The 25,884-nt window shown below is 37.5% G+C and overlaps 1 protein-coding gene across 1 annotated transcript; it reads right to left on the bottom strand.

Moving 5' to 3' along the window:
- Positions 1-31: 31 nt before the first annotated feature.
- Cht7 (chitinase 7) lies at positions 32-25,516 on the bottom strand. The gene is made up of 10 exons (XM_069059761.1): positions 25,331-25,516; positions 4,298-4,385; positions 3,658-4,251; positions 2,652-3,085; positions 2,369-2,607; positions 2,116-2,318; positions 1,272-1,933; positions 913-1,221; positions 664-865; positions 32-612 (listed from the first exon to the last, which is right to left on the bottom strand). Exons 1-10 carry the CDS (start codon positions 25,331-25,333, stop codon positions 398-400), a joined length of 2,949 nt encoding a protein of 982 aa, XP_068915862.1. The 5' UTR covers positions 25,334-25,516; the 3' UTR covers positions 32-397.
- Between the last annotated feature and the right edge of the window lie 368 nt (positions 25,517-25,884).

Here is a 25,884-nt window from a genome sequence, read left to right as displayed (position 1 = left end):
GAAAGTGCCAACTAAGAAGTAATCATAAAGGTGGTGTTGTTTATGGTTTATTTAAAATTTTTTGGGTGTATTTACATTTATTACTTAAACATACAATATCAATCTATGAAATATACAAACGTATACCATATAAAAATATTTCTTTCGCTACAACTATTATGCATAATTTATAAATATTATATAAAATAGATAGGTATTAAATAGTCGATAAAACAATTTAAAATTCATCCCCAATACGAGTGCAAGAAAGAGAGAAAAACTGTCTTTTCTTATGGCAGTTTCACATTTCAAGAACGTTTCAGTCGATGGCAGTAACGTAATCACTTAAATTAAAAACTGATTTTACAAAGAGACTAAGAAAACCAAATTATTTACACGCTTTAAATTAGACAAAAATCTATCGCCTAGTGGGCGGAGCTACCGTGTGCTGCATACACCCCTCGACGTTCTCGGGCCAATCGCACACGTTCTGATCTGGATTAAAAACAAGATTGGACGGACAGGGCATGTGATGCTTCCTCTCTCCTTCGCACATATAGTACATTCGACAGTCAGCCTTGTCGGGGTGGTAACTGATGTGACCTTCCTCTTCGTCACAAGTCACCTCGTTCGCTGAAATCCAAACAATTACCTCCAAAACCTTCAAGTACGAGCGCAACTCACGATCTTTCGTCGTGTACTGCCCCGAAGATATCGACGTTTCGTACGGGCCGTCGTATTCCAGTTTCACTTTGTAGCCTTCGAGTTCTTGGCGCATGGCATTGATCAGAGGGTACTTACCGCTCCCACAAGAGCCCCTGAAGTCGTCCATGTCCACCGACCAGATCATTATACCCCCGAAACCCTCTTCTTTGAGCCAGGCCATCTAACATCACAAGTCAGTACGAGTCTTGGTACTGCTAAGGTACTCACCTTGGTCTTCAAGCTGCGCTCGTCGTCGAAACCGACCCACTGGTTGCCTCTGTACGCGAAGGGGACTTGCTGCTCGTTGTCCCACACTAAAGTCGTGTTGTCCTCGTGGAGGAAATCGCAGATCTCGTAGAAGCTCATGAATCCCGCTTCTGATGTGTACTTCCCGGGGGTGCCGCCGCCGCTAGCCGGCGCTCCAATGTCGAACTGTGTGGTGTTGACCAGTTCGAAGCTGCGGCCGTAGGTGGGCATCCCTATCATGAGCTTCTCCTTAGGAGCGCCTTGCTTCACCCACTCCCTCGCCGAGTAGTCCTAAGACACGCCAAATTGCACCTAGATCAAGGTGCCACCCTTCAACTTACCACTGTGAGTTTCTTCTGGTAACTGGTGGCGCTCTCTAGCGGGAAAAGAGGGGAGTTGTGACCCACGGTCCTCTCCCATTGCCCGTGGAAGTCATAGGTCATCACGTTGACGAAATCTAGGTACTTGGCGATCTCTGGTACGTCATATCCGGCAGCTATAGCTTCGAAAGAAGCTGGTACCGCAGCGGTGAGGAGCAATCTAGGTTGACCACTGGTCTTGGCTTCGCCCTCGAACGCCATCCTCAACTCTTTGAGGAGGTTGACGTACGCAGCTCTGTCGTCGGCGCCTCTCGGGTACTCCCAGTCCACGTCCAAACCGTTGAACTGGAACTCCCGCAAGAACTCGATGGCGTCGTAGACGAATTGGTTCATCCGGAAGACGTTATTGGTGAGTTCCTTGAAAGGAGTGGACCCGAAGGCCCAACCTCCGATCGCGAGGAGCACCTTCAGGTCGGGGTTCTTCTCCCTGAGCGCCACCACCCTGTCGTACATGTCCGGATCCTTGTCGTTGGCCTCTGTCAGTTTGTTATCTTTCAGCGTGGCGAACGCGTAGATGATGTGAGTGCACAGGGAGGGGTTGATGTCTTCGGGGGTGAACTTGCCGGCGCCGGGGCGCTTCTGCGACCAGTTGGTCATGTAGCAGAAGATTTGCGGCGGTCGCACTGCGAAAAATCAATCGGGTTCAGCAGCGCCGGATTTGTGGTCACGCTTTAACCTGCCTGTTCAACCTACTTATTGCGTAACTGGCCCCGAGCTCCGGTCTCGCTAATCGACTCCCGTCACTCGATTTTGTTCAAAGCCGTCGACATTCTTTACGTAAGAACAGGAACGGATTTGCGCTTACCTTTTTTGCTGAGCGCTGAATTCTTCAGGTGGAGTTTCTTCGTCGGTTTCCGAACGCGGTTCAGGACTTCCTGGACGGAGATCTTGATCGGGGACGGCTTCTCGATCACGTCTTCGTCATCCTCTTCTTCGATAGCCCCCGCGATCTTCTGCCAGTCCATGTCTTTGGCGTTCTTGCCGCGAGAAATGCCCCTCAACTCCTCTCTGCCAAAATCGCGATTACAACCCCTCTCTAGTGAGACCATTCGACATACCTCATTGCTCCGATTAGTGGATATTTCACCTCCCCCCCGCAAACAGTCCCAGTGAAGTCGTCCATATCGATAGTCCACACCATAGCCCCCGCGAAGCCGTTGTCTTTGATCCACTTCATCTTATGCCTGATGGACTTCTCGTCGTCGAATCCTATCCACTGGTCCCCGTTCACCACATACGGCACCTTCATCTCTTCGTCCCAGATGTACGTAGCCCCATTGTGCAACATCTCGCACACCTATACAACGTTTTAGACCGTATCAACCCTTTTCGACCACTCACCTCATAGTAAGCCAAAAATCCTGATTCTTTGGTGTAGATTCCCTCTTTGCCGCCCCCACTAGCAGGCGAGTGCACCCCGAACTTGGCCGTGTTGGACAGGGTGAAGGAGCGCCCGTAGGTGGGCATCCCTATCACCAACTTCTCCTTGGGGGCGCCCAACTTCACCCACAGGTTGGCCGCATGCTCCACGTTCAGTTGCTTCTGGTACTGACTGTCGCTGCTGGGGGAGTGGAGTGGTGCGTTGTGACCAGTCTCGCGTTCCCATTTCCCGTGGAAATCGTAAGCCATGAGGTTGATGAAGTCCAAATATGAAGCCACGGCAGGGACATCGTAACCGGCTTTGATGTTATCGGGGCCTACGGGAACGGCGGCGGACAGGAGCAGGCTAGGTTTTTTGATCTCTTGGGCTTCGGCTTCGAAGGCTTCGCGGAGTTCTAAGATGCGAAAAGATGGTCTCAGTGCGGATATTTTGTCAAGGTTTTTTGCAAATTCTCAGACGGTTTCTCGTAATGACCTAAACGAACTTCAAAGATGTTCGCCGAGCAGTTAAAACGAGATTCCTTAAGCGGATTGTCTGTTAATGTAGGCACGTCGAGAGTGCGAGCTGATAAGGTTGCTGTCACCGGTTAGTAATTTCTGGTTTTAAGGATGGTAAAATGAGTGAAAAACAATCATTCACACGCATTACTTAAATTTATTGTGAAATATGACCAAAAAGAGATCACTTTTTGAGGTTAGAGTCCATTTTAAAATTGACGTTTCTCGTACGTCACGAATGTCAAATCTCACCAGTGGCGTCGCGTGTGTTTTACATGTGGGAATATAAAATTCAAACAGTGTTTCTGAGTCATAAATCAGTTTGGCTCGGGATCTCGGCCACGGTCTGACTAACTGTACCATTAGTAAACGTATTACAATAACTCAGACAACGCCCACAGTCAATGGATGAGTTCCGAAGAGAATTTATTAAGCCGTCGAGACCAGCTCCCAGACAAAGACGCCTCACCTTTCAGCAGCAAGACGTAATTCTTCTTGTCCTCTGATCCTTTAGGATACTCCCAATCGAGATCCAACCCGTCGAACCCTCTGTCCCTCAGGAACGGAATAGCGCTGTAGATGAACGTCTGTCTCGCGTACCGCGTCCCAGCCATGTCCTTGAATTTCTGCGTGCCGAAGGACCACCCTCCAATGGCCAACAACGTCTTCAAGCTCGGATTGGCCTTCTTCAGCTTCTGGATCCTCTCGTACAACCCCGTCTTGCCGTCTTTGGTTTCGTCGTTGCTCTCGAATGACGACAACTTGCCCTTCTTCAGCCAGCCGAAAGCGAAGATGATGTGGGTGCAGAGGTCGGGGATGATGTCTTCGGGGGTGAATTTGCCAATCTTGACTCTATATTGGGACCAGTTGGTGTAGTAGCACACCACTTTGTAGCCATCTTTGTCCTTCTTGGAACTGGCGGAGAGCGAGTTGTCGGTCTTGCGGTGGCCAGGTCGGGTCCGCAATCGGAATCTGTTCACGCTGGAGGACACCTCTTGGTCTTTGGAGACCGAAACGCTCTGCGAGACGGACTTGAGCGGCCTCCGGAGGCGGCGTCTAGTGGCTAGAGGACTTGCGATTAAAAGCTTTCGAAAGTGCGAAGGACTTACCTCGTTCTGTTGAACACGTGTGGACTAACAGGAATACTAATAAGCTTATAAAGAGGATTGTTCGTAATTTGCAGCAAGGCCGTGGTATCTGGAATAAGAAGAGTTGTGTAAATATTCCGTCTTGTTACTGTTTGCTGGAAGGTCGGCACACTGCAGTGTGCCAACAACTCATTTTCTTCGAGTTTGTCTAGCTCGTCATGCTGAGCTAGAACTACACCAATTAAGTGTTTTATCGACGATTTTATTTACTTTCGTTTTTTTTTATGATTGGTTTATTGCCTTGTTTTCAGAATATCTCGGTTTGGAGCGAGTTTGTGAAATCAAGACGAAAGAAAGCAAAGACAACAACCTTCCTACGAACGTGTCTCAGGAATAATTAGGTTTGACGAAATATTGCTAGTGGCATTGTGTTAAGCTGACTGGCATTGCGGAAAAGTAAATAGAAAAATTGACACAAAAGCTACTCCAAGGTTCAGCTGAGCCAATCTTAATACCAATGACGTAACGCGTTGTTAGTGCTACTGCAAAATGATGCATTTAAACTCTTGCAAAGAATAGATGTTGAGAAAACAAACGGATTTAAAAAAATGATGAAGCACAAAAATGTTTTTGTGTTGTGGGAGTGCGCGCTGTCTTGTTAACGTGTTCAAGTATTTTTTAGAACAAAATAGTTTTACAAAAATGTACGTTTTTTTCCCATCTAACGATGAATAATTTGTTGTGAAGCTAAAAATAATTCTATAAATTGCAATTTAATGAGGTAGAAAGGAACAAAATTCTTGTAAATTTTATTTAACTTTGAAAAGAGCCTTGAACAGTCATTCAACTTTAATTTACGTTCGCGCCATTAGTAATTACGTTCCTCCGACTCTTATTTGTTGTTTTTCTTTCATGTTGTCCGCCATTTTTTCCAAACTTGATTCGACATAAAGTATCTGTACTGCAGCTTAAGTGAGCTGGTCGCTTGATTTACAACTTTTTTCTTAACCTCACACTGTCATACCAAAGCGCCATCATCATTACAAAAGTCATCAACTCCTCACTTTAGTCGAGCAACGTTTCAAGTTTTCGAGTCTTGATTATTCAAATTTAATGACCCGTAGAGTGCAATCGCCACAAAACATCACTTCGAGTCATAAATTTCTAAATTGGTTTTGCAAAAAGCGTATTTTTAAAAATCAGCACCCAATTTGTCATTTGATATTTATAAAACTTCAATTAGTACTACTGTCCAGTTTTTTCTCCAAAACACTTAATTACTCTTTTTTGCGATTTACCACTCAAATCCATTTCTCCAACACCGTCGTGTAATTAATATTTTTCACTTTCATTGACATTTGGTTTGGCAAAAACCACACCAAACCAGCGGAAATTAACATAGTTTTATGGTCTACGAGATTTTATCGGAGCAGGATCAACTCGACTAGAAACGAAAATTAAACGAGTACTGGTTAACAAGTGCATCGATTAAAATGTCGTAAGGATAATTTTGGTCTTGGTTTTGGGCCACTCTGTATAGTAATAGCATTGTCTAAGTAGACAATGGTAATAGGGGTTTTGACACTAGTGTGCTGTCAAATTTGCGCGCGAAATTTAAATTTCGAATCGGGTTGACGTTTTCATGTGAAAATATTGCGATTTTCAGACTCTGAGTCGTTGAAACCGAGTCTTCAAGGTCGCCGAATGCGAAATCTTGTCCAACGCTTGCATAACCGCCGAAGCCGGCCAACAATAATAAATAATTCTTGTAGCTGGTCGAGGAGAAAGGTTTAGAAATTTGCAAATTTTTTGAGCGTTGGACACGAAACACGCACTTAATTGTACAAGTCAAAGCTTTTAGACGGCGAATCCACGAATTCCGCACATTTTTGCACGTTACTTAACGTCCAGTACTTAAGTAACGCGACCAGTGCTGCCAGCACTTTCACTGGAGGCGAAATGCGAACGGGACCTGCCGGGCTGCGGCGGAGCATTATCTCTGAGCATTTTCTAAGGCAAATAGAGCATGCTGAGCGGACTAGATTTGAGACGCGCGCGTTTTGCAAATATCAAGGTCGACGCAAATGTCGCACCATTTGGTGGATTTTTGACATTCTTGGCCGTTGGCTAATCGCGGCCCATTAGGACAATGGACATGAATATTCATTAGGTGGCGAAAATTTTGTGAAACTCGAATTTCATAGAGCACCGAAGTTTGATTGGTCAGTAAAGGTCAGAAGCAGCACGTGAAGTGTGTCCAGCTGGGTCTAAGTGGAAAATTATCGGCCGACCGCGCCCAGCTCTAACCACGATTTATGACACCTGCGTGGTACAATCGCGATTGTTCAAAACCGGAGGAATTAATTAGAGCGAATGAATGCGACCAAGAGATTGTGCTTGCCTGAATGCCTACGAATCGAGGATATGAGAGGGCTTTGGTGGAATCAACTGAAGCCTCAAGGATTTGTCAAAAAAGATTAGATGTGTCGAAACAAGTTCAACATTTTCTAAACAAGTCAGAATTATAAGAGTAGATAAGCGAGTTGTGAAAATAAAAAAGTTCTAAAAATGTTTGCAAATTTTCCAAATCCAAACTTTATGCTATAGAAAGTGCCTTTAGCAAGTTGTACTAAAAATGTAGAACTAAAATATATAAGGAAGATTTGCTTTGAAAGAGAGGAAATTTTTCGTATTTTTCCTGTTTGGTTCAGAACCTGCAGAAAATTTGTTCAAGAAAAATCACGATTAATTGAAATTTTAGGCGAGTTGTGAAGAAAAAAACTTTGCCAATATTAAAAATCTTGAGAGATCTAAACCTGGAAAACAGGTTTTTTGAATTTTTGTAATTTCCTGCTTTAGTCACAAAACTGTCGGAGAACTAGTTTAGCAAGAATCCAAATGAAGAGAACTTATTCTTCGATTCAGAGGGGTAAGATAAAAAAGAAGCAAAAGTGGGTTACAGATGTTTAAAAAAAAAATCCTAAAATATACCTACAAGTAACTAAAAATCTGACTTAAACGATCTGAACTGAACTTTTTTGCCTCTACCCAAAAATTACTCTAAAATCAATTCGAGAAGAACTGTAAAGAAGTGATCTTTGTCTTAGGCTATACATCCATCACAAAAAAGGTAAAAATAGGTTACAGATAATTTTTTAGAAAATTTCGAAGTAAAAAGAAAATACAAGCAAGAAAAATTGTTTTGAATGATCCAAAGTGAAAAACTAATAATGAGTAAAGGTTTTTTTGGAATTTTGTAATTCTCAACTTTGCCCTAAACCCGACGGGCGAAAATAAGTTTCATAAGTCCAAAAAAAATTACCTTGGAGGTCTAGACTGGAAAAATATTTTGCAACATTTTTTATTTTGCAACACCAAAATTCAAACGAATTATAATTTATCCCCGATATGTTTTTCAAAATGTACCTACTAATAAATTGAAGATTGAAAGAGTTAAAGTAATAAATTACTTCCTCTACAAAATATAGGAAATTATGATTTGCTTTGAAAGAGAGGTTTTTTTGTATTTTTCCTCTAGTCCAAAAATTCCGTCAAAAAACATTTTGATAATTAAAATTATCTCTGTTTTAGAGGAGTTGTTAGCAAAACATCTTGCAAGTATGTATTTAAAAGTAAAGTATGAAAAAACATCTTGAAAGACCTAAATTGAAAACACATGTCTTGTTGAATTTTTGCAATGTTCTCCTTCCTATAGTAAAAACTGGCAAAGAATTAGCTTTCCAAGAATTCAAATGAAGTGAACTTATTTTTGTCTTCATCAGGTAAAGACAGAAAACAGTAAAAGTGGGTTACAAATGTTTTAAATAAATTCCTAATGGTATAAAAAATTAAGCGGGAAAGATATACTTTTCTTATTTGTGTAATTTACAACTGTACTCAAAAATTATCCATGAATCAATTAAAGAAGGAGAGCTGTAATGAAATGATGTTTTTTGTTCGACACTGTCAGAATTTGAGAATTTTCTCCTGTGTGAACGGATTTTGATGAATTTGGCAACTTGTCAAAACGAAACGTCAAACTGATTTTAAAGATTTTCAGCCTCGTGGACCACTCATGCCAAAAAAAGCCCAAATTACACACGAACTCGTTAAATAAATAACTATTATCTATTTTGTACTTTGTATTTTGTATTTAGGACAGCAGAAAAAAGGTAAAAACAGGTTAGGGATATTTTTTTTAAATCTTTAAATGTGAAGGAAATATGAGAAAGTAAAAAATCTGTCTTGAATGATCCAGAGTGGAAGAACAAAGATTATAAGTTCTTTTTTGCAATTCTCACCTCTCATCTAAAATTAGAATAGCGAAAATAAGTTTCATAAAACCAAAAAGTATATTTAAAAATTCAAGTTTTTGAACAATTCGCTTTAAACTGTCTAAACTGGAAACACGTTGTATGATTTTTGTATCCTAGTCCAGAATTCTATAGAATTAGAACAATTCCTGTTGTGTTTCAAAAAATGTAATATTAGATCACAAACAATTAAAAACCCGTTAAAAGTGCAAAAAGTATAGAACTTTGAAAGGTCTAGATTGAAAAACAAATTAAAAAAATGTTGGTTATAAACGAGAAAATGTTTTGAATACGGTGGGATACGTCAGAGAAGAAAGCAGAGACCTTAATTATTCAGACAATCTGACAACTAGACAAATCGTTTTATAACTTGTTCATTTTAACTCATTTCAATGTTTTTAAGTAAAAGTTAAACGAAAATCGCTGTAATAATTGCCGAATCAAGAATCCCCGAAATTGTCGATTTATCAGAGAAAATCATTAAGCATATAATTATCGATTACCAATCATCTGTCAAATATTTCAACTCCTTTCACTTCTCGTCTGTACGTCCAGACAAAACCGGCAACAAACACAGAAGACGACTGCGATAACTTATCAATTACAATTTTACAAATTTACGACTCTATCTCCGGCCTTTCACCGTCTAAACCACACTAAACAGAAACATAAACCAGGAACCCGACGTACAAATTCGATAATTACTTTAACCAACTCCACACACAAAACATTAATTTTGTTGAACATATTGATTAAAAAAAAAATAATTACACAACAGCGAGCCATTCAAGATCACAAGGACCAATAGGAGTACCGACGGCATTCTAATTAATTCCAATCATATCCGATCAATCCAATTAATGGAGCGGCTCCCGAATGAATGAATCCGTCTCTAGTGAAAAGACTTTTCGCTTAGACGCTGTTACACAACAATGACCCAACCTCTCATTAATAAACACTTGAATATTTAAGTACCTGGTAAGTGCATGAATCACGGTAGGCGCTGAAAACTTTCACGTCCCGAAAAAAAATCCACCAGACAAAAAGCACTAAAAAGTAAAACTGGCAGGGTTTGAGTTCTTTCTGCTAAATAGTGTTGGCAGCTCTGATCCAAATTACACATGTTTTTGACAGGCTTTGTAGATTTTCCCCCAAACACAAGAAAAATTTACACTAGGAGTGGATAAACAGTAATGACCCCGAGAGAAATTTTCGTTTGAGCGTCATCTCCGGAGCGTTAATTACCGGAAGCCCGGTAAGTCACACGCATCTCATTTTTTTCGCAGAGAAAGCGCCGCTATCATCATCATCATCGAAAAGCCGTGCACGATTAGGATTCGGGCCGATCATCGACTTCCTGTTCGTTTTTGGGAAGGTTGTTGCTACCGAAAGGTGAGCGCCTTTTATGGACCCCGCCTCGAAGTAGTTGTTAACCTTCTGGGCTATTGTTCGTGAGAGGTGGATAATGGCGCGACGAAATGGGGGTTAAGAGCTGTCAATTATGGTGATTGGGGTTGTTGGCTGCGTTGACTTCCGCGTGGAGTCTAGGGAGTGAAACGTATTCGTAAACGATGAATAAATGAATTTATGATATGTAGAAAGGACATTATAATGTGACACGCGTAATGAAAGAAAAGACGTGGGAGACATATTGTGGCACGTGAAGATATATGGTTTTCGATTTTTTTGTGTCGTTCTTGTTGTCGTTGACATTGGAGCAACAATACTTTTTTGTGTTGCTCGTTTTTTAAGGTTATTATGTAGTTTGACATTAAACGAAAATTCGAGGAAGGAATCTGCATTATAAACACATTAAAAGTGAATCATCGAACAAAAACAAATATCAATAATAATTTAATTAATAGAACATTGAAAATTTGAGTACTATTTAAAAAGTCTGAAGTACTGCTTCTTGAGAGTGAGGATTCGAATTTGGCACTCCTACTCATAGTACTTCAATGGATTCTTTCAACGAATTATTTTCTTTGTGTGTCTATAACTACTGTAGCAGACACAATATTCGGACACCCAATAAACCTAAGCAAAGTACCCACAATTATGTTAACAGAAAGCAGTAACCACAGCCATAAATCACCAAATTGTGAGGGTTCGCTTGAAAGTTTGCGGCACGGACCGTACTTGAAAAAATCCTAATTAGGGAAAACCCAGCGGATGTAGTTTCTATTTAACACAACGCAGATGGTCCACAGTAATTTTTTCAATTTTGTGGGGTTATTTGGTCGATACCTTTTCTTAAAAATGTTTCATGCCCAAATTTTGGAAAATTAAATATCATTGAAGATGCAATGATACAGAGGAAGGCGTAAAATTGCGTGACCATATTTTTTTGCAATTTCATCAGTCGTAAAACGTTTTTTTAAAGACACTGTACTGCCCCTGGAATTTCATAATACAGTCCATTGTAAGAAATTCTTAAGCGTGTTTGCAATCTCCCATTGATTTACCACCAACCGACCCTTTCTATTGTGGGTCTAATTATGGGCACTTGGTTTGGGTTTATTGGGTGTCCGAATATTGTGTCTGCTACAGTAATTCTTCTAACGAATCGCTACGGTTTGTTTGTAAAATAAAACTTTTTTTTTGTTCTGGTACTACAAGCGCGGCGTACGGAAAACAATTTTTTCAAACATGTTTCAAAAGAAATTTTCATAGATGATGCATTTGAGAAACATTTCTATTAAAACAAGATTTACTAATGAGGCCGTAAAAATTAATATACAGGGTGTTATTGAAAGTTCTACAGATATTTTAACAACGAGCTACTGGCTTCATGTAGAACTCGGAAAAAATATCTAAAAAATTCTATGTCAAAATATAAAATGACATTTATTTTTTCAGCTACAATTTTTTTTAAATTGCTTTTAGTTTTCTACGTTGTCTTATAACCTCGTATATCATATATATCTCTATATCATGTTTTATACAATGTACGCCAATGCGAATGTAACCTATAGGAAATATGCTTTAAAACAAGGAAACCGCATTGGTGTACGTTTTATAAAATATGATATACAGGGTGTATTTTTAAAATGTGCCGAAATTTTACCTACGAGGTTGTTTGACAACGTAGAAGACTAAAAGCAATAAAAAAAAATTGTAGCTCAAAAAATAAATGTCATGTTATTTTTTGACATAGAATTTTTTAGATATTTTTTTTCGAGTTCTACATTAATCCAGTAGCTCGTGGTTAAAATATCTGTACAACTTTCAATAACACCCTGTAGTTTAAATGGTACTGTTTTGGAGACAAATTTCGTTAAACTTTTGAAGTAAGTAAGTATTTAAAAATGGTTTGTATATTTTAAATTAAATACTTTTACAAGAGCGTATCTGTTCAAATCACTTTGAAACCGGTACTACTTTCCAATAATAAAGTATGTTCTTTATATTTCTAAATTAATCGTTTTCATTATATTACTTGTCTTCAAAAAAGCACTTTTATCTTTCATTCTGTTCTTTTCGGTATTATTATAAATGCTGCATAGTAAACAGTAAATTAGTACTACTTTAGAAAAACGTATTTGTGTTTTTGTGTCTCATCAAATATTACCAGTATGAAAAAATTATTATTATTATTTATACCTTTGAAATAAAATTTTCCAACGAGATGCTAGTACTTTTCAAAATCTTCAATTTAAAAAAGGTACGTAGGATGTTAATAGATATTTTAATAAAATTTTCAATCATTGGAAAATAATTCAAATTATTTTTAGAGAAGTACTACCTCAAAATCATCTTGGTTTCAATATTTTTTCCTTTAAAATTGTGTTCCTCAAAATTACTGTTTAATAAAAACATTGTAATTCTAAAACTCGTTATATGTATGTATTTATTAGTTATCTGCAAAACAGTACTACTTTAAAAGTAACTAAATTTGAAACAGTACTCCACAGTTTTAATTTAACCATTTACTACAAAAGCTAGCTGTGTTGATGATTGTTTATTATATTTCAACAATTCTGATAATCATCGTAGTGTAGACAAGATTTGCATTAACGATTTCTTGTCTGTCGAAACTGCTTAATAGGATTAGGCAAAGAGCGATGGAATCGAAGAAGAAACGAAGAGAAGCGTCACGATGTTGCCGTTTTCAGGTAATATCGCTGAAAACCTCTCTGACCCGATTTCAGCTTTCTACATCGCGTTTTTTACCCTTTATGCAAAAACTGTTTTCAGTCACGAATCCGTTGCATCAGGAGTCGTGAAACGTCAACGAAGAAGAGTACAAAGACCGAATGGGGGTCAGTGGGTTGACTTCGACGTCCGACTAGACTTTTTGGCGATTTCGTGAAAAACTACAAGTTTCACTTTAACACCGTAAAAGATTGACACGGCGTTTTACAACGAATCGAGCTTAACGGTTGATTGATAATGTAAAATGCAACCGTCCAATCATGTCTTCGTCTGGGTTCGACACTTCAGCTGGCCGCTTGCTCCATCGGAATAAAGTGATTTGCCTTGGAAGTCGAGAAAGAGCGATTTTGTCATGGAAACGCGTAAAATATCTGATTTATTATTAATGGAGTAAGAGGAAATCCGAACAGATGGCGGCGGAGCGCGGAGGTCTTCTAGTTCTTTTTAGAAAGTTCGCTACGTCGCTTTTTAAAGGCGCATTTTGGAAACATCCGGTACGGGAAGCGCCGGGAAAGTTTTAGCCGATCTCGTTAACTTTTTTTCGGAGTTGAGCTGAAAACAGTTTCAGCGCGACTATTGAAAATATCGGAAAATAAAAGAAACGATACACTTCGAAACGAACTTTTAATGAAGGTTAAATATAAAGGCGAGCAATGACACAAATAAAATGACAAAAAAGTGGAAGGAGTCGCATAAGCCGACATTTACAAAGAGCACAGACGCACAAACGATTTTCTTTCAAGCTTGATTTTTTTTTCTTCATTTTTCGACTCATAAAAGGTGTTGCGAATCGGTACTACCTTCAAAAGCATACAAGATCTTTCAATTCTGGCGATCCAAGGAGGTACTACTTCACAAATACGTACTGCAATAAAAACAAACGAGTCCATCCGGTACATTTCAACTGTCAATTTAAAAAAATGCAACTTCAGAATGTTACAAATGACAAACAATCATTCAACACACCTAGATCGGCTGATTTTAAAGTAGTACTTGTCATTTACGTATTTTTAAATGGCTATGTAACGCGTTTGCACCTTTACAATGAGATGTACCTAATATTAGATAATTCGAGTGATCTGGGTACTACTTCAAAAATACGTATTGCGATAAGTTTCAAAATCAAACGCGTTCCAGCTGGTACATTTTAAATACTGATTTTAAAAAGTACCATTTTATGATCTGAGAGCCAGCAGTGCAAAATAATACTTCTAGAATCTAGACTGGCTGGTTTTAAGTAGTACTTGTCATTTATCTATTTAAACGGCTACATAAGGCGTTTACACCTTTGCACCATTTGGTACCACTCCCACACTAGTTGGAGCATTTGCTGTAAAATATAAATATTAGACCGTGACATTGCCTTGTCCACGTGACAACTAAGAAGACATGGTTGACAGATTATATTAGGCAAATATTGTTATTATTCTTGGCGGAATTTTTTCTTGTTGTTGTTGACATTTTTGCAGTTTTTTATGTTGCTTGTTTTTAATGTTATTAATTTGACATTTAAAAGTTCAGTGATCAAATCCATTATGAAAATAGAACCTTTAACAAATGCAAAATTGTATGTACTTTTTTATTGGCTTCTTTCGGTTCATTTGACATTCGATTTTTTCCTCTTAAAGAGTTCTCATCCTTAAAGTACTACATATTAATATAGTACTTCAATTTAACTGCAAATATAGACTAATGGTAGATTTTTAATAACGTTATAAAAGTACCTGTTCCCTAGGTGATTAATTTTAATAGGCAGTACCAAAAATAGAATTTATTCCAAGGTAGTACCACTTTGCACGTGATTCTAATATCAAAGACATTTTAAAAACCGCATTTATTACGACAGTTTTTAAATTAGCGATGCTTTTATGTTGTTCAACCAGTTGCTACTATTCTCATATTACTCCCATTGCTGCTGCACATATAAATTTCAGCTAACCTTAAAACCTCTTGTTTTCTTTAATTCTACCAAAACTTGGACTTCAAATCATTAGCACAGAATGCTCAGATATCAAATAGAACAATTTACATCAAAAATGCACCTGGTAATTTTGTAGGAGAAAATAAAAAATTAACCTAAGTTTTTAAATTAATTTAATGAAATAAATTTTTTATTATCATTATTAATTAATTATTTTTCCACACCGGGTTAATGCAATTTAATTTTTTTGTTTCCGCGGCATTAAATTACATTAAATAATTTTTTCGCATTTTGTAATGAACTATATTACTGTACTCAAAATCGTACAGTAATAGGTCACTTTACAACACAGCAACCATTACTGTACGATTTTGAGTAATATCCAACTTTTTATGAACAAATTTTAATATTCTTAAAATGCGAAAAAAAACTCTTGTCAGAAAAGTGATTTCTCGTATGGCATTTAAGAACTCGCTGACGCTCGTTCTTAAACTTACCATACTCGTCTAGTAAACTTCCACTTTTCTGAACTCGTAACGTAATCTACTATTTTGCGGCAATTTGACAAAATGAAACGTTTCAGTCGTGCCAACTTGTTTCTTTTTCAGTTACTCTAGGGATATTTATTGTCTATGCATCATAAGTCAACGGATCGTTGACAATGTTGACATCTCCAAGGCTTATTTTCACAAAAAGTGTACAATTAAAAGGATTTGCAGCAATGTAGATGTCAACGCTGTATTTTCTGCGCTCTTTTCAATTTTCTAGAACAACTTAATTTTATCATTGTCAACTTCAATTCCGGTGTTAAACGATGCAATAAATGTCGCTTTACCATCTCATTCCATGATTTGGCTTAATTTTATTATTTCCAGCTCTCCTGAAAGCGCTTCATCTAATTCATCTTTTCAGATGGAATCTTTTAATCGCGAAAATTCCACCACTTTCCCCTCCCAATCGGGATTTATTTCTGATTGCTTTTGATTTTTTTAAGCGGAAACCACGACGATGACGGTCATCGAACGATGAGGCAATTACGAGGAAGAGACGAAAAGTTATGTCATCCGACGGTGCAGATTAAAATTCTTCGGTTCGGGTTCAATTTGGTTTTTTAATTAACACGAAGTGATAAAAATTTTTCTTACATGATTTGCGTTTCAAATCGAAATGCAACCGGATATATAAAAATACGGTTTTACGATGCGGTCCACTAAGTACAAGTCAGCAGAATTATACAAGGTGAGACAAATATTTAAGACGCCCCAGATCCCAAAACACCCAAAATATTTCTTTTTTTGACGCAACATGTGTAAAAAGCAAACAAATTGGTTGAACTTGGGGTCTGTTGGACGCAAATCTGGTGAATAAGGAGGCTGTAGAAGTTTCAAACAAAACGACTGTCGTGCTTTGGGGGAAAATGACATATGTTTACCACCAATGAGGACACCAGAGTACAGTAAAGTAGTTATTTATGTTTTGCAGTATGAGAGCTTGCGTTCTCGTGTACATGTAAAAGTGGTCTCTTTCCCAGGCGGGCGTGGCGGAAATCTACAAAATTGTGTTGCGCAACGGCATCCAGGCCGGGTCCTTTAACCAAATCGCAAAAATCAGCGACCGCGATGTGCCGAAAAGAAATCGCACCAATTAACCTTGACATTTCCGAATGTGCAATTACGTAAACCTGCCGCTTCTATTAATTAAGCCGAAGATAAATGTGGAATGGTCGTCGGTTTCGGAGACATTTCAGCGTCTCGACCGCCGACGGAAAAAAGTAAAAGTGCCAATAAAGTCGCCTCCGGGCGAATCGAATTACGGCGGCTGAAAAAAAAATTTACGTAATTGAAATCGATTTGGATAAGTTTCACGTGTGGCTGACGCAACGGCCCTTAAAACGGATAATGAAGTCGGTGCACGAAGTGCATTTGAGCGTGCGAGATGTTGGGAAACGGTTTCGGAAATTTGTGTCTTGGGTACAAATGTCAAGAGGGAGAACGAGAACGTAGTAAATGCGGTTGGAGGAGCGGTGAAGCTGAAATTCAACGTAGTTTCGGGAAAAAAAAACTATAAACGAGATTCGATGGAAAAGAAGAAAAGAAAAAATCAGGTTTGGGTATCCTTGGCCAAACGAGATTTGTGATTTGAGTTTCCTTTCGGTTGAGACTAAACTGAAATTAAAAAAAAGAAAGCTGGAAACCAAGATGTAATGAAAAAATTTGGTCTAAAAAATCTATAAGTAATTTTTTTTTCGACACTGTCAGAATTTTAGAATTTTCTCCTGTGTGAACGGATTTTGATAAATGTCACAACTTGTCAAAACGAAACGTCAAGCTAATTTTAAAGGTTTTAAGCGATTTGGAGCCTTTAGGAGCTCGTCGAACAAAAAAACGTTGTATTCAGCTCGTTCCTGTGTAAATTGGGCCTTTTTTGGCACTCGCGTGCCAAAAAAGGCCCAATTTACACACAAACTCGTCAAATAAACTATTATAAAATGCAATTTGATGTGAATAATATGACGGTGAATCATAATATCTTGATTTCGACCTAAAACTAAAACAAAAGCTCCCCAAATTTTTTATTTTGTTGAGTTGAGGAATTGCGGTGCGATGAAAAAGATATTTCGATAGATCATCATTGCAATATCTTATTGTTCGTCTGAGAAGTTATTGTAGAATGTTTGAAAGAATTAGGAAACGACGAATGATCTCGATTATAGCGCACTTAAAACAATTGGGTATGAAATGAAATTTTCAAAAAAACTGATTAATCTAAATACATAGGTACATATTTCAAAATTAGAAAATATAAAATTAAAATAATAAAATTAATATTAAAATCTCTAGGAACGTATGTCTATGTGATGTCTATGTGACTATAATTTCTATAGCTATATCATATTTTGGAAAAGTTAATATTTTGGAAATGTCAAATTCGATAAAAAAAGTTGAATTTCTTTTGCAGAAATGTGCTAATATGACGAATGAAACCCGTACCTTGGCACGCACATCTCAGTTTCGCTGACAAGGCATTTTGAAAGCTTCTATATCAAATCATTCAATATTTTTGAAATTTTTATTTTCTTAAAAGAGAAAAATCGAGAAAAATACGATGTGAGTAATCATATCTCTGCATTACTGCGAATTATATTATATTATTATCAAAATTACTTATAAAAGATGTTTTACCAGTTTAATGATAGAACTCAAAAACCAAAATTGATCAAAATTTAAAAAAAATCGTTGCTTTAAAAATTCTAGCTTCGTAAGAAAACTGTATCTCTATTTCACTTACTAAGGATATTATGGTCTTTTAAAAGTTCCATTTTACTGTTTTGTCCTTTAGAATAGGGAAAATTTGGTTAAAAAAAAATAATGAAAACATAATTTTGAGCCTTTTTTTTTATTTGGAGTTAATCACAGTAAAAATATAATAATATGTACATACTTACTTATTCAAATTTTCACTGGACGACAGAGCTCAATGAGAGAACTCAAAAGTCAAATATGGTCAAATTAAGAAAAAAATGGTTTCTTTCAAAGTTCTAGCTTCATAAGCAAACTATCGGGTGTTCATTAAAATTTCTCCTCAAAGTTGGCGTTGAAAAGTGGATTGTGAACGCACCATGGATTACAGATCAGCTGTTTAAATCTAACCTAACTTTTTGCGTTGTTTGTGTTTTTTCTTTGCACTTCTGCAGACTGGGGAGCGGTGAGTTAACAGTCGACTCTTCAACGCCAACTTTGAGGAAAAATTGAAATGAACACCCGATATATGTAGGTACCTATGTGCATACATATTTTTATTTTACTCACTCAGTGAATTTTGGTCCTTTAAAATTTACATTTTGTGAGATTTTGTCACTCTAGAAGAGTGAAAATGCGTTTAAATTTTCAAATTATAAATAAATTTTCTTTGGACAATAAAGCTAAACAAGAAAATTCAAAAACCAAAATTCATCCAAGTGTCCACAAGCAATACATTAAATGTTTCATTTTCATAAACAAATTATATTTATATTTTATTCATTATTACCTTAACATTTTGTGAGAGTTTATTATTTTAGAAAAGTGAAAATTCGGCGAAAATTAAAAATTGAATCTTGATCCCAAGTGTTTTAATTTTTGATGTGAAATAATTCTGTAGACAGCATTGAAATTACTTAAATTTTCTTTGGAAAAAAGAAATCAATGACCCCAAGTGACATTTTGTTAAATTGTTCGTTTTAGAAGAGTTCGAATTTGATTAAATTTTTAAACGATTATTTCCTTCATATGTTTAGCAACCAATTGCGTGACAAATATTGACCAATCAAAACGAGAAAACAAAAAATAACCCGATAAAATTTCTCTAAAATGCACACTGTGCAATAATCTGATAAAAAATGCCGGTACCTGATTTTTTTTTTTAATTATTTTGAATAAAAAGGATTGGAAATAATGCGTTTGGTTTCATTCTATTCAGGAAATAATCAGCCGTATACCCCTCGTGCAAAATTTTAATATCTCAAACTCAAACATCCATAAATTATTCAGTCAGAAGATCAATTATTATCAAATAAAAGCCCTCGACTTCGTCTCGTGCTCTTATTTACTAATAATTGGTTTTCTGACCTCAGTTTCCGATTAAAAAAATTTGCACTTGGGGTATAATATGTGATTATTTTTTAAACTTGATTTTTGGTTAATCTTTTAATGTGGAATAAATTTTAGTACAAATCCTCAAAACTACTTAAATCTCCTTTGGACAATACAACGCAATAGTGTAAGAGAGGAAATATGTTCTCATTTTATTTCCTCCTTCAGATTTTCTGGAGCTTGTAATCTATTTATCGATTTAAAACATTTACCTCGGAATTAGGCGTTGTCCACTGCAATCAATTGTTACAAATCTATTTCTCTTTTTGAATTTTTTATATAATTTAGACACGCCTTAGTATCCCAGGAATGTACCTACTGAATGTTCTAGATCTCGCGATACCACTGTCCTTGCAATTTTGTTTGTTGAATTTTATCACAATCATATTCTACACAAGCTCAACTGGAAACAAATCTGGGAAGCACGAAAACCCTGAAATTGCATTTTTCCTTGTCGAGTCGTTACAAACAACTTGACCGTTGTTTAAACACCACGAAATAACTTGTTCAAACGTTTCTTTCAATGCAGCACCTTCAAATATCTTCCAAAGCGATTAACAAAAAATGCGAAAAACATTTACGTGTTCTTGAGTTGAGCAAATCTGATACCGGCATCATTACCGCAGAATTAGGTTTCCAGCAACCATCGAGATCCCCCGATAAAAAAACACGAAGCGATTTGCAAAAATGTTAACGAAACGATGTCAAGGCGAGTACGGCGAACTCTATTTTCTGTTTCTTCGGCCGCCATTACCATACAATCTTGCGGCCCTTTAATGACAGAGCGCTCGACAAAACCGACGTATCTTTGACATCCACAACATAACCGATGAATAATTCAGATCCTGCCGACGTCTCACCATTCACATTTCAACACGGCCTTCGGCCCGACTCAAAGATAGCGCTGCGAGGACGTCGAAATTAACCAGCGATGATACTAATTACCTCCATTTTGTAGAAATATTTTTTGCAAGTGCATATTTCATTCTTAATCGTACACCACGATCGCATTCAATGCAAATGCGATTGTTCGGCTTTCTGTCCGCTGATCCATCCGCGGCTTGTAATTTCTTTGCAGCCACTGATTCATGGTTCTGCAGTGAATTATGGTAATATAGGCGAAACAGTTGGCGCGAATCGATACACTGAGATCGTTTCTACGTCAGCAAGGGCCGACTGCAGAATCTCGTCGATGTGTAAAATAAAAATGTGGAAATCAGAGATTCTGCACATGGGTGTGTTTAACGCTCGCACAAATAAGACATGAATCATGCAGGAAATTCAGATAAGACACTTTCAAACGCGATTTATTGGCCGGTGGACCTTGACTCATCCAAAAAACAGTGCTTTGGAGATACTGCGTCGCTTGAACTGAACTGAGTCAAGTGAGATGGTTAAAAATTGAAAAATGTGAGTCGGGTCTCAACAAGCTGTCACACGTGCACACACGGCACCACTAAGCCTTCCAAATGAAATCAGTACCTCTTGGTAAAAAAAAATTATATCAAAAATATCGTTTTTATCGCGTTCACAGAGGACATCCTGTTAGTTGTCCTGATCCTGAGTCTGTTTAAATGTTTTTGCAATTTACAGGACAAGATAGATACTCGTTTTCTGCATTTTATCAATTTTGTCTTTTGGCTGCTCCTTTCCAAAAAAAAAAATTCTTCAATGTTCGGATCTTCATTATTCTTTTTGCCTTTGGTATGCTTTTGTCTCTTCTGATCCTGCGAACACCTTGTCAGGTCCAATTTTTTCCGCTTCATCTTTCCAAGTTTATTGTGGCCTCAGTTTTATATTCATTAAAGATAATATGTAATTTGATTTGTAGAGGAACTGTATGTCAAGACTCTCAAACGTAACACTTCCTTGTTTGAAGAAGAAAATCTTCATCAGGCGCTGATTTACCATATTTACATTTACTAGTATAACAGATGTAGATATAAATACATATGTGAATGTCAGTGTGTCTGAGAAGTGGACGTCACGTGTGTTATGTTATGGGTGGAGCCGTATCGCTGGCTGTAAACCCTGCACCCCCACTCCAACTCTCGCCCTGATCTAGCCCCGCCCCGTGCACTTCTCGTATTCCTCACAGAAACCGAAGATGCGTGAGAAGCGAAGAAAACATGTGAACGGAATACAATGCTCGAATAAGTGTAACGTTCACACCTCTGCTACCTTTCATGATTTGAAATAATTAAAAGATTGTTGTGTTAGATTGGTCGAAAGTACAAATGCTTCTTGCTCCAGTTTCTACGAAGAGGAAATTCTTGCATCCTAATTAAGAATTCTTCGATTTTATAACCAAAAATGGTTCCGCGTTCTCAATTATAACACCAAAACAAGTTTTTATGTAACGAAATGCAGTTTTTCCCAAATTTCGCGAATTGAAAAGTAGGCTCAGATTCACACGGTAGCACCTGAAGAAAGCGTTTATCAACACCGACGAGATTGAGTCGTAAAGTTGTAATTGCGACTGTTTATTTTACGACGCACCCTGTATTACTACCAACAAGTCGTAAATTTCGTGGCCTATTAACATCGATTCGAGTCACGTGTGGTATACACGGTGACCCAGGTAAAGTAAAATGTCACACTTTTTTCCAAAATCAAAATACGCCACGACTAGATCGCGTTACACTTACGTATCAGGTGTAACACCTGTTCCATTCCAGCGATTCTCAAACTGTTATATAAGACTCCACGTTCGACCAGTTCGAGTATTTAACAACGCTTATTATTCTGAGATAACAATAATTTTGCAAGAGAAATGACACGCACGCTATGCGAGAAAGCTTCTCCGGCCACACATTTGCACCCGTTTCAATAGGAATTTCGAGTGGACATTTTCTAATTACGATCGACAATTATTACGAAATCCTTATTGCTCCGCGTAATTTACATAAGCTGGAAGTGACTGGTGCTATTAATAGATCTCAAAACGGCTACAATGGCATTTTAAACATTTTCGCCAATGACTCAACCCACTGACATTTATGGCGTCCAAACATGGCCGCCCAAGTTTTTCCGAAAAAATTTCACCTTGACGCGTATCCGTTATGTTTTAGGAAGCGTTTAACTGTTCTCAACGAGTTGATCTCGCCGTGACCTTGATCCCGCCAGCGTGTTGGGATAGGTCCAAATATGGCGGACCAACCTCCCCGTTGATCACAGCCTACTTGATGCTGTATATGTCTTATTTACTTATTTTATCAGACGGCGGTATTCACTTGTTTTAAACAGGACGGAATTAGGTGAATTGGGAATTAGGGAAATCGGGAATTAGGGAAAAAGTACTCCATGGGAATTTTTCGGTGCAATTGAAATGTCATGGCGCAGATCAAGCGTTCGAGGTGAGTGCGTGGTCAGTTTGCTCTAAAGGCGAGTGATACCCGGAGGACAATTATATAACGTTACTACCAGGAAACCAGTACCACAATTGTATTAAAAATAATAATAATGATAGTGATAGTGTTGTCACTTTTTGAGTGAGTTTTCCAAAAACTGCACAGAACTGTTTTTAAATTTGCAAATTATGAAAATCACTTGAATCATAGTCGGAAATGTTGTCGCCTTTCAAAATTGACCTTAATACAGTGACTAACAAAGCTTAAGATTATTATTAATGTTGGTATTTAATTGGATACATTTTATTATAGGTCACCTACAAATGTTTTTCGCGTTTTCGCGTTTCTATCTACGACGAGTAATTAGCACTAATCCATAAAAGAACGTTGAAAATGAGCTAATTGGTTTGGTGTCACTTCCGGCGCAACCTCAGAAATCTCGTACGGAAATATTTTGCAGTTTTGTGATTGCACAAGTGTACAAAGTGGAAATGGAGAGTGGAGATAACATTAGTTCTTAATTAACTTCTTTTGGATAACTTATACGAGATCTTGCGATTGTGCAGATAAGAACAACACATTCCTGACGGCAATTTATACACACGAACGGTAGATAATTTAGGACAAATTTAAATTATCCGAATGGTCACCAACGTATAATTTAAATGAAAGTTATTTCAATTGGAATTTATGTGAATTGGGCACATAATCAATGATAAAACGAGGCGCTTGTATTATTAATTCTGACGTTCAATCAAAAATCAACGAAAATAAACATTATACAAATTGTTAATTAAAAAAATTAATGTTTCATGTTGGTTAATTCGACTGTAGGCTAGTGGAAGTTTAAATTGAAAAATTGGAAGTCATTATTTTAATTGGTGCTCGAGTGCATTGTGTAATAATAATTATGCAACGGTTTATCAAGTAATTAATAAATTTTGCATAAACATAAACGAAATTCGCTATTCTAAATGATTATTTACTAAATGTGTATATTCTTTTATAAAATTAGTTATTCATAATACTGAGTAAAAATTGTCACACTGTATAAAATTTTTCAAAAATGGGATGTCATCTTCGGCGTAAAACTAATAATTACAATTTAAAAGTGTCAAGCTTAATTTCTAGTGTTTTAATTCTCTAAGAACAAAGTAGAAACGGACATACTGTATGTAAGATTTTTGCAAAAATATACAGGGTGAGTTCCTTTACGTCGTTTGAACCGTCGAGGAACGCTTGTAGCTGTGGAAACTAAAATAAAGCCACACCTGAAAATGTTTTTAAATGTACAGAGTGTCAAAACATTGCAGTGCTAACTGAGACGTTCGCATCATATGGGAAAATTTTGATTTATTCATTTGGTAAATAAATGTTTGCATATATCGAAAAAATGCCTGTGTGCAAATGTTTAGAACAAAATATGTACAACAATTTTTTTTAATAAAACACCCTGTAGATTTTTTACATAAGATGCTTTACTCACCTTCCCACGAAATATTTTCATTTTTTCAAATCGCCTCAAAAATCTAAAAGTCCAAATATGGAAATAAAAAAAAATCGGGACTCCCCCCACAAAGATGCATTGGTGCACTCTTTGAAGTGCGTTTTCTTCAAATATAGGCTGAAAAGTTCAGTGTTTATTGTTATTTATGATGTAGATGATTGTGGAAAATAATAACGTAAAACAATTTTTTGAATAGCTTTGCTTTGGAGTACAAAATTTTTAATTTTTGTAATTTTTCTTAAAAATGGAACGGCAACGTAGTTACAATAGTATTTTGTCACTGTGGATATGAAGGCTGCTATGTATTGAACAAAATTAAAGTGCTTATATTTTCTTCAGGAAGAGCGAATTTTTTTTTCTAAGTATTTTTCGAGCTCCACTGGGTCCTTCCCTACCACGCTCTTAATTTGGAATTCGCGAATTTTGAGACACCCTGTACAAGTACAAGTACAAGGGAAAATAAAGTTTTCACTGATTTCCGAAATTTTATTTTCTAATTGGCATCAATTTTACAAGATGGTAAATTTTCACAACAACACCTATTTACAATTTTTTGAATATCATATTCGCAATAATGCCATACCGAGTGGACACCCGCTCGTTTTGAACGCATTGCGATTCTGACAAAAACAAACCAATCTCCACAACACCGAAAAAACACTCTATTGTCGGCCAGGAAACCGATTTTATCAATTCTCACAACAAATTTCTCTTCGCACTGACGACAAAACAAACACACAAAAATTGTGAAATTTTTACATATACAGGGTGGCCCAAACACCATCCCAACCCCTTGACTGCGACCGCATCGACAATCGATTGTTTTACAACCGTTATCCACCTTGATTGTTATTCATTTTGTGTCGATTATTTTAATGCAGCTGTTGGCTCTGGCACGTGACGTCACAGTTGCTGTGCCGATGGTAAACACTTCAAATGTCATATTTCGAAATTGTCCGCAAGACCTGACGTACTCGCACATCATATAATAGAAATAATAATAATATTTATTGGTAACAGATGAGAAAAAAATCCGGTGAATAAGATTGTGGAAGTATTTCGTAAAGATAAGTGGTCGAATGCAGAACGGGCAAATTTCGAGTGGTAGCGGTCAGCACGTTACGAAACTTGTCCAACTTGAGAAATCTAGCCCAAATCTGAATCTCGAGAAACTCACCATTTTTCTAGTGATACTAATAATTTTGCGGAAGCTTGAATCACTGTCACTGTTTGAACTAAACCAAGTAGGGCACTTCACCGTCACTCATGTACACAGCAAATCTGTTCACAGTACAGTGCGCGCTATAATTCGAAATCGACTGTCCGTCTTAAACTGCCACTCTGAATTCAAACAGTGTATGAATTTCGCTCGATAAGGCCCCTACCAACCGCTGTCCGTCTTCGTCCTACCCACACCACTCAGCTGCGACCCTCTCCTTCCAGCGCAAACATATAGCACAGTCAATTCGAAAGTTATGAATCGGTGTCTTTGTTTGACACACTTTGACTCTAGCCCCGTCTCGCTTCGGCCGAAGGACTGTCTTGTCACCTTTCTTTTCCTAGTTGGAGCTAGCCGAGAGTTTTGTGCGAAGACGGTCCAGTTCGGGTCCAACTGGCCCTTCGAGACCCTCGATGGATTACGCAAAACAATGCTTCCATTGTGGACGGAACGGGTGCGGTGCGCACCCACTTCCGGTGAAAGGAACGTTTGCTTTGGCAAAGGTACCACTT

The sequence above is a fragment of the Tenebrio molitor genome, chromosome 9 (genome assembly GCF_963966145.1).
Source record: "Tenebrio molitor chromosome 9, icTenMoli1.1, whole genome shotgun sequence".
In the NCBI taxonomy this organism is placed as follows: Eukaryota; Metazoa; Arthropoda; class Insecta; order Coleoptera; family Tenebrionidae; genus Tenebrio; species Tenebrio molitor.
Note: the sequence above shows the minus strand (reverse complement) of the source record. Positions and strands in the feature narration are given on the sequence as shown.

Coding starts and splice junctions, on each gene's coding strand:
- Cht7 (XM_069059761.1), bottom strand. Junction 4,252..4,297: donor CACGTGTTCAACAGAACGAG/GTAAGTCCTTCG, acceptor CAAGTCCTCTAG/CCACTAGACGCCGCCTCCGG. Junction 1,222..1,271: donor ACCAGAAGAAACTCACAGTG/GTAAGTTGAAGG, acceptor GGCGTGTCTTAG/GACTACTCGGCGAGGGAGTG.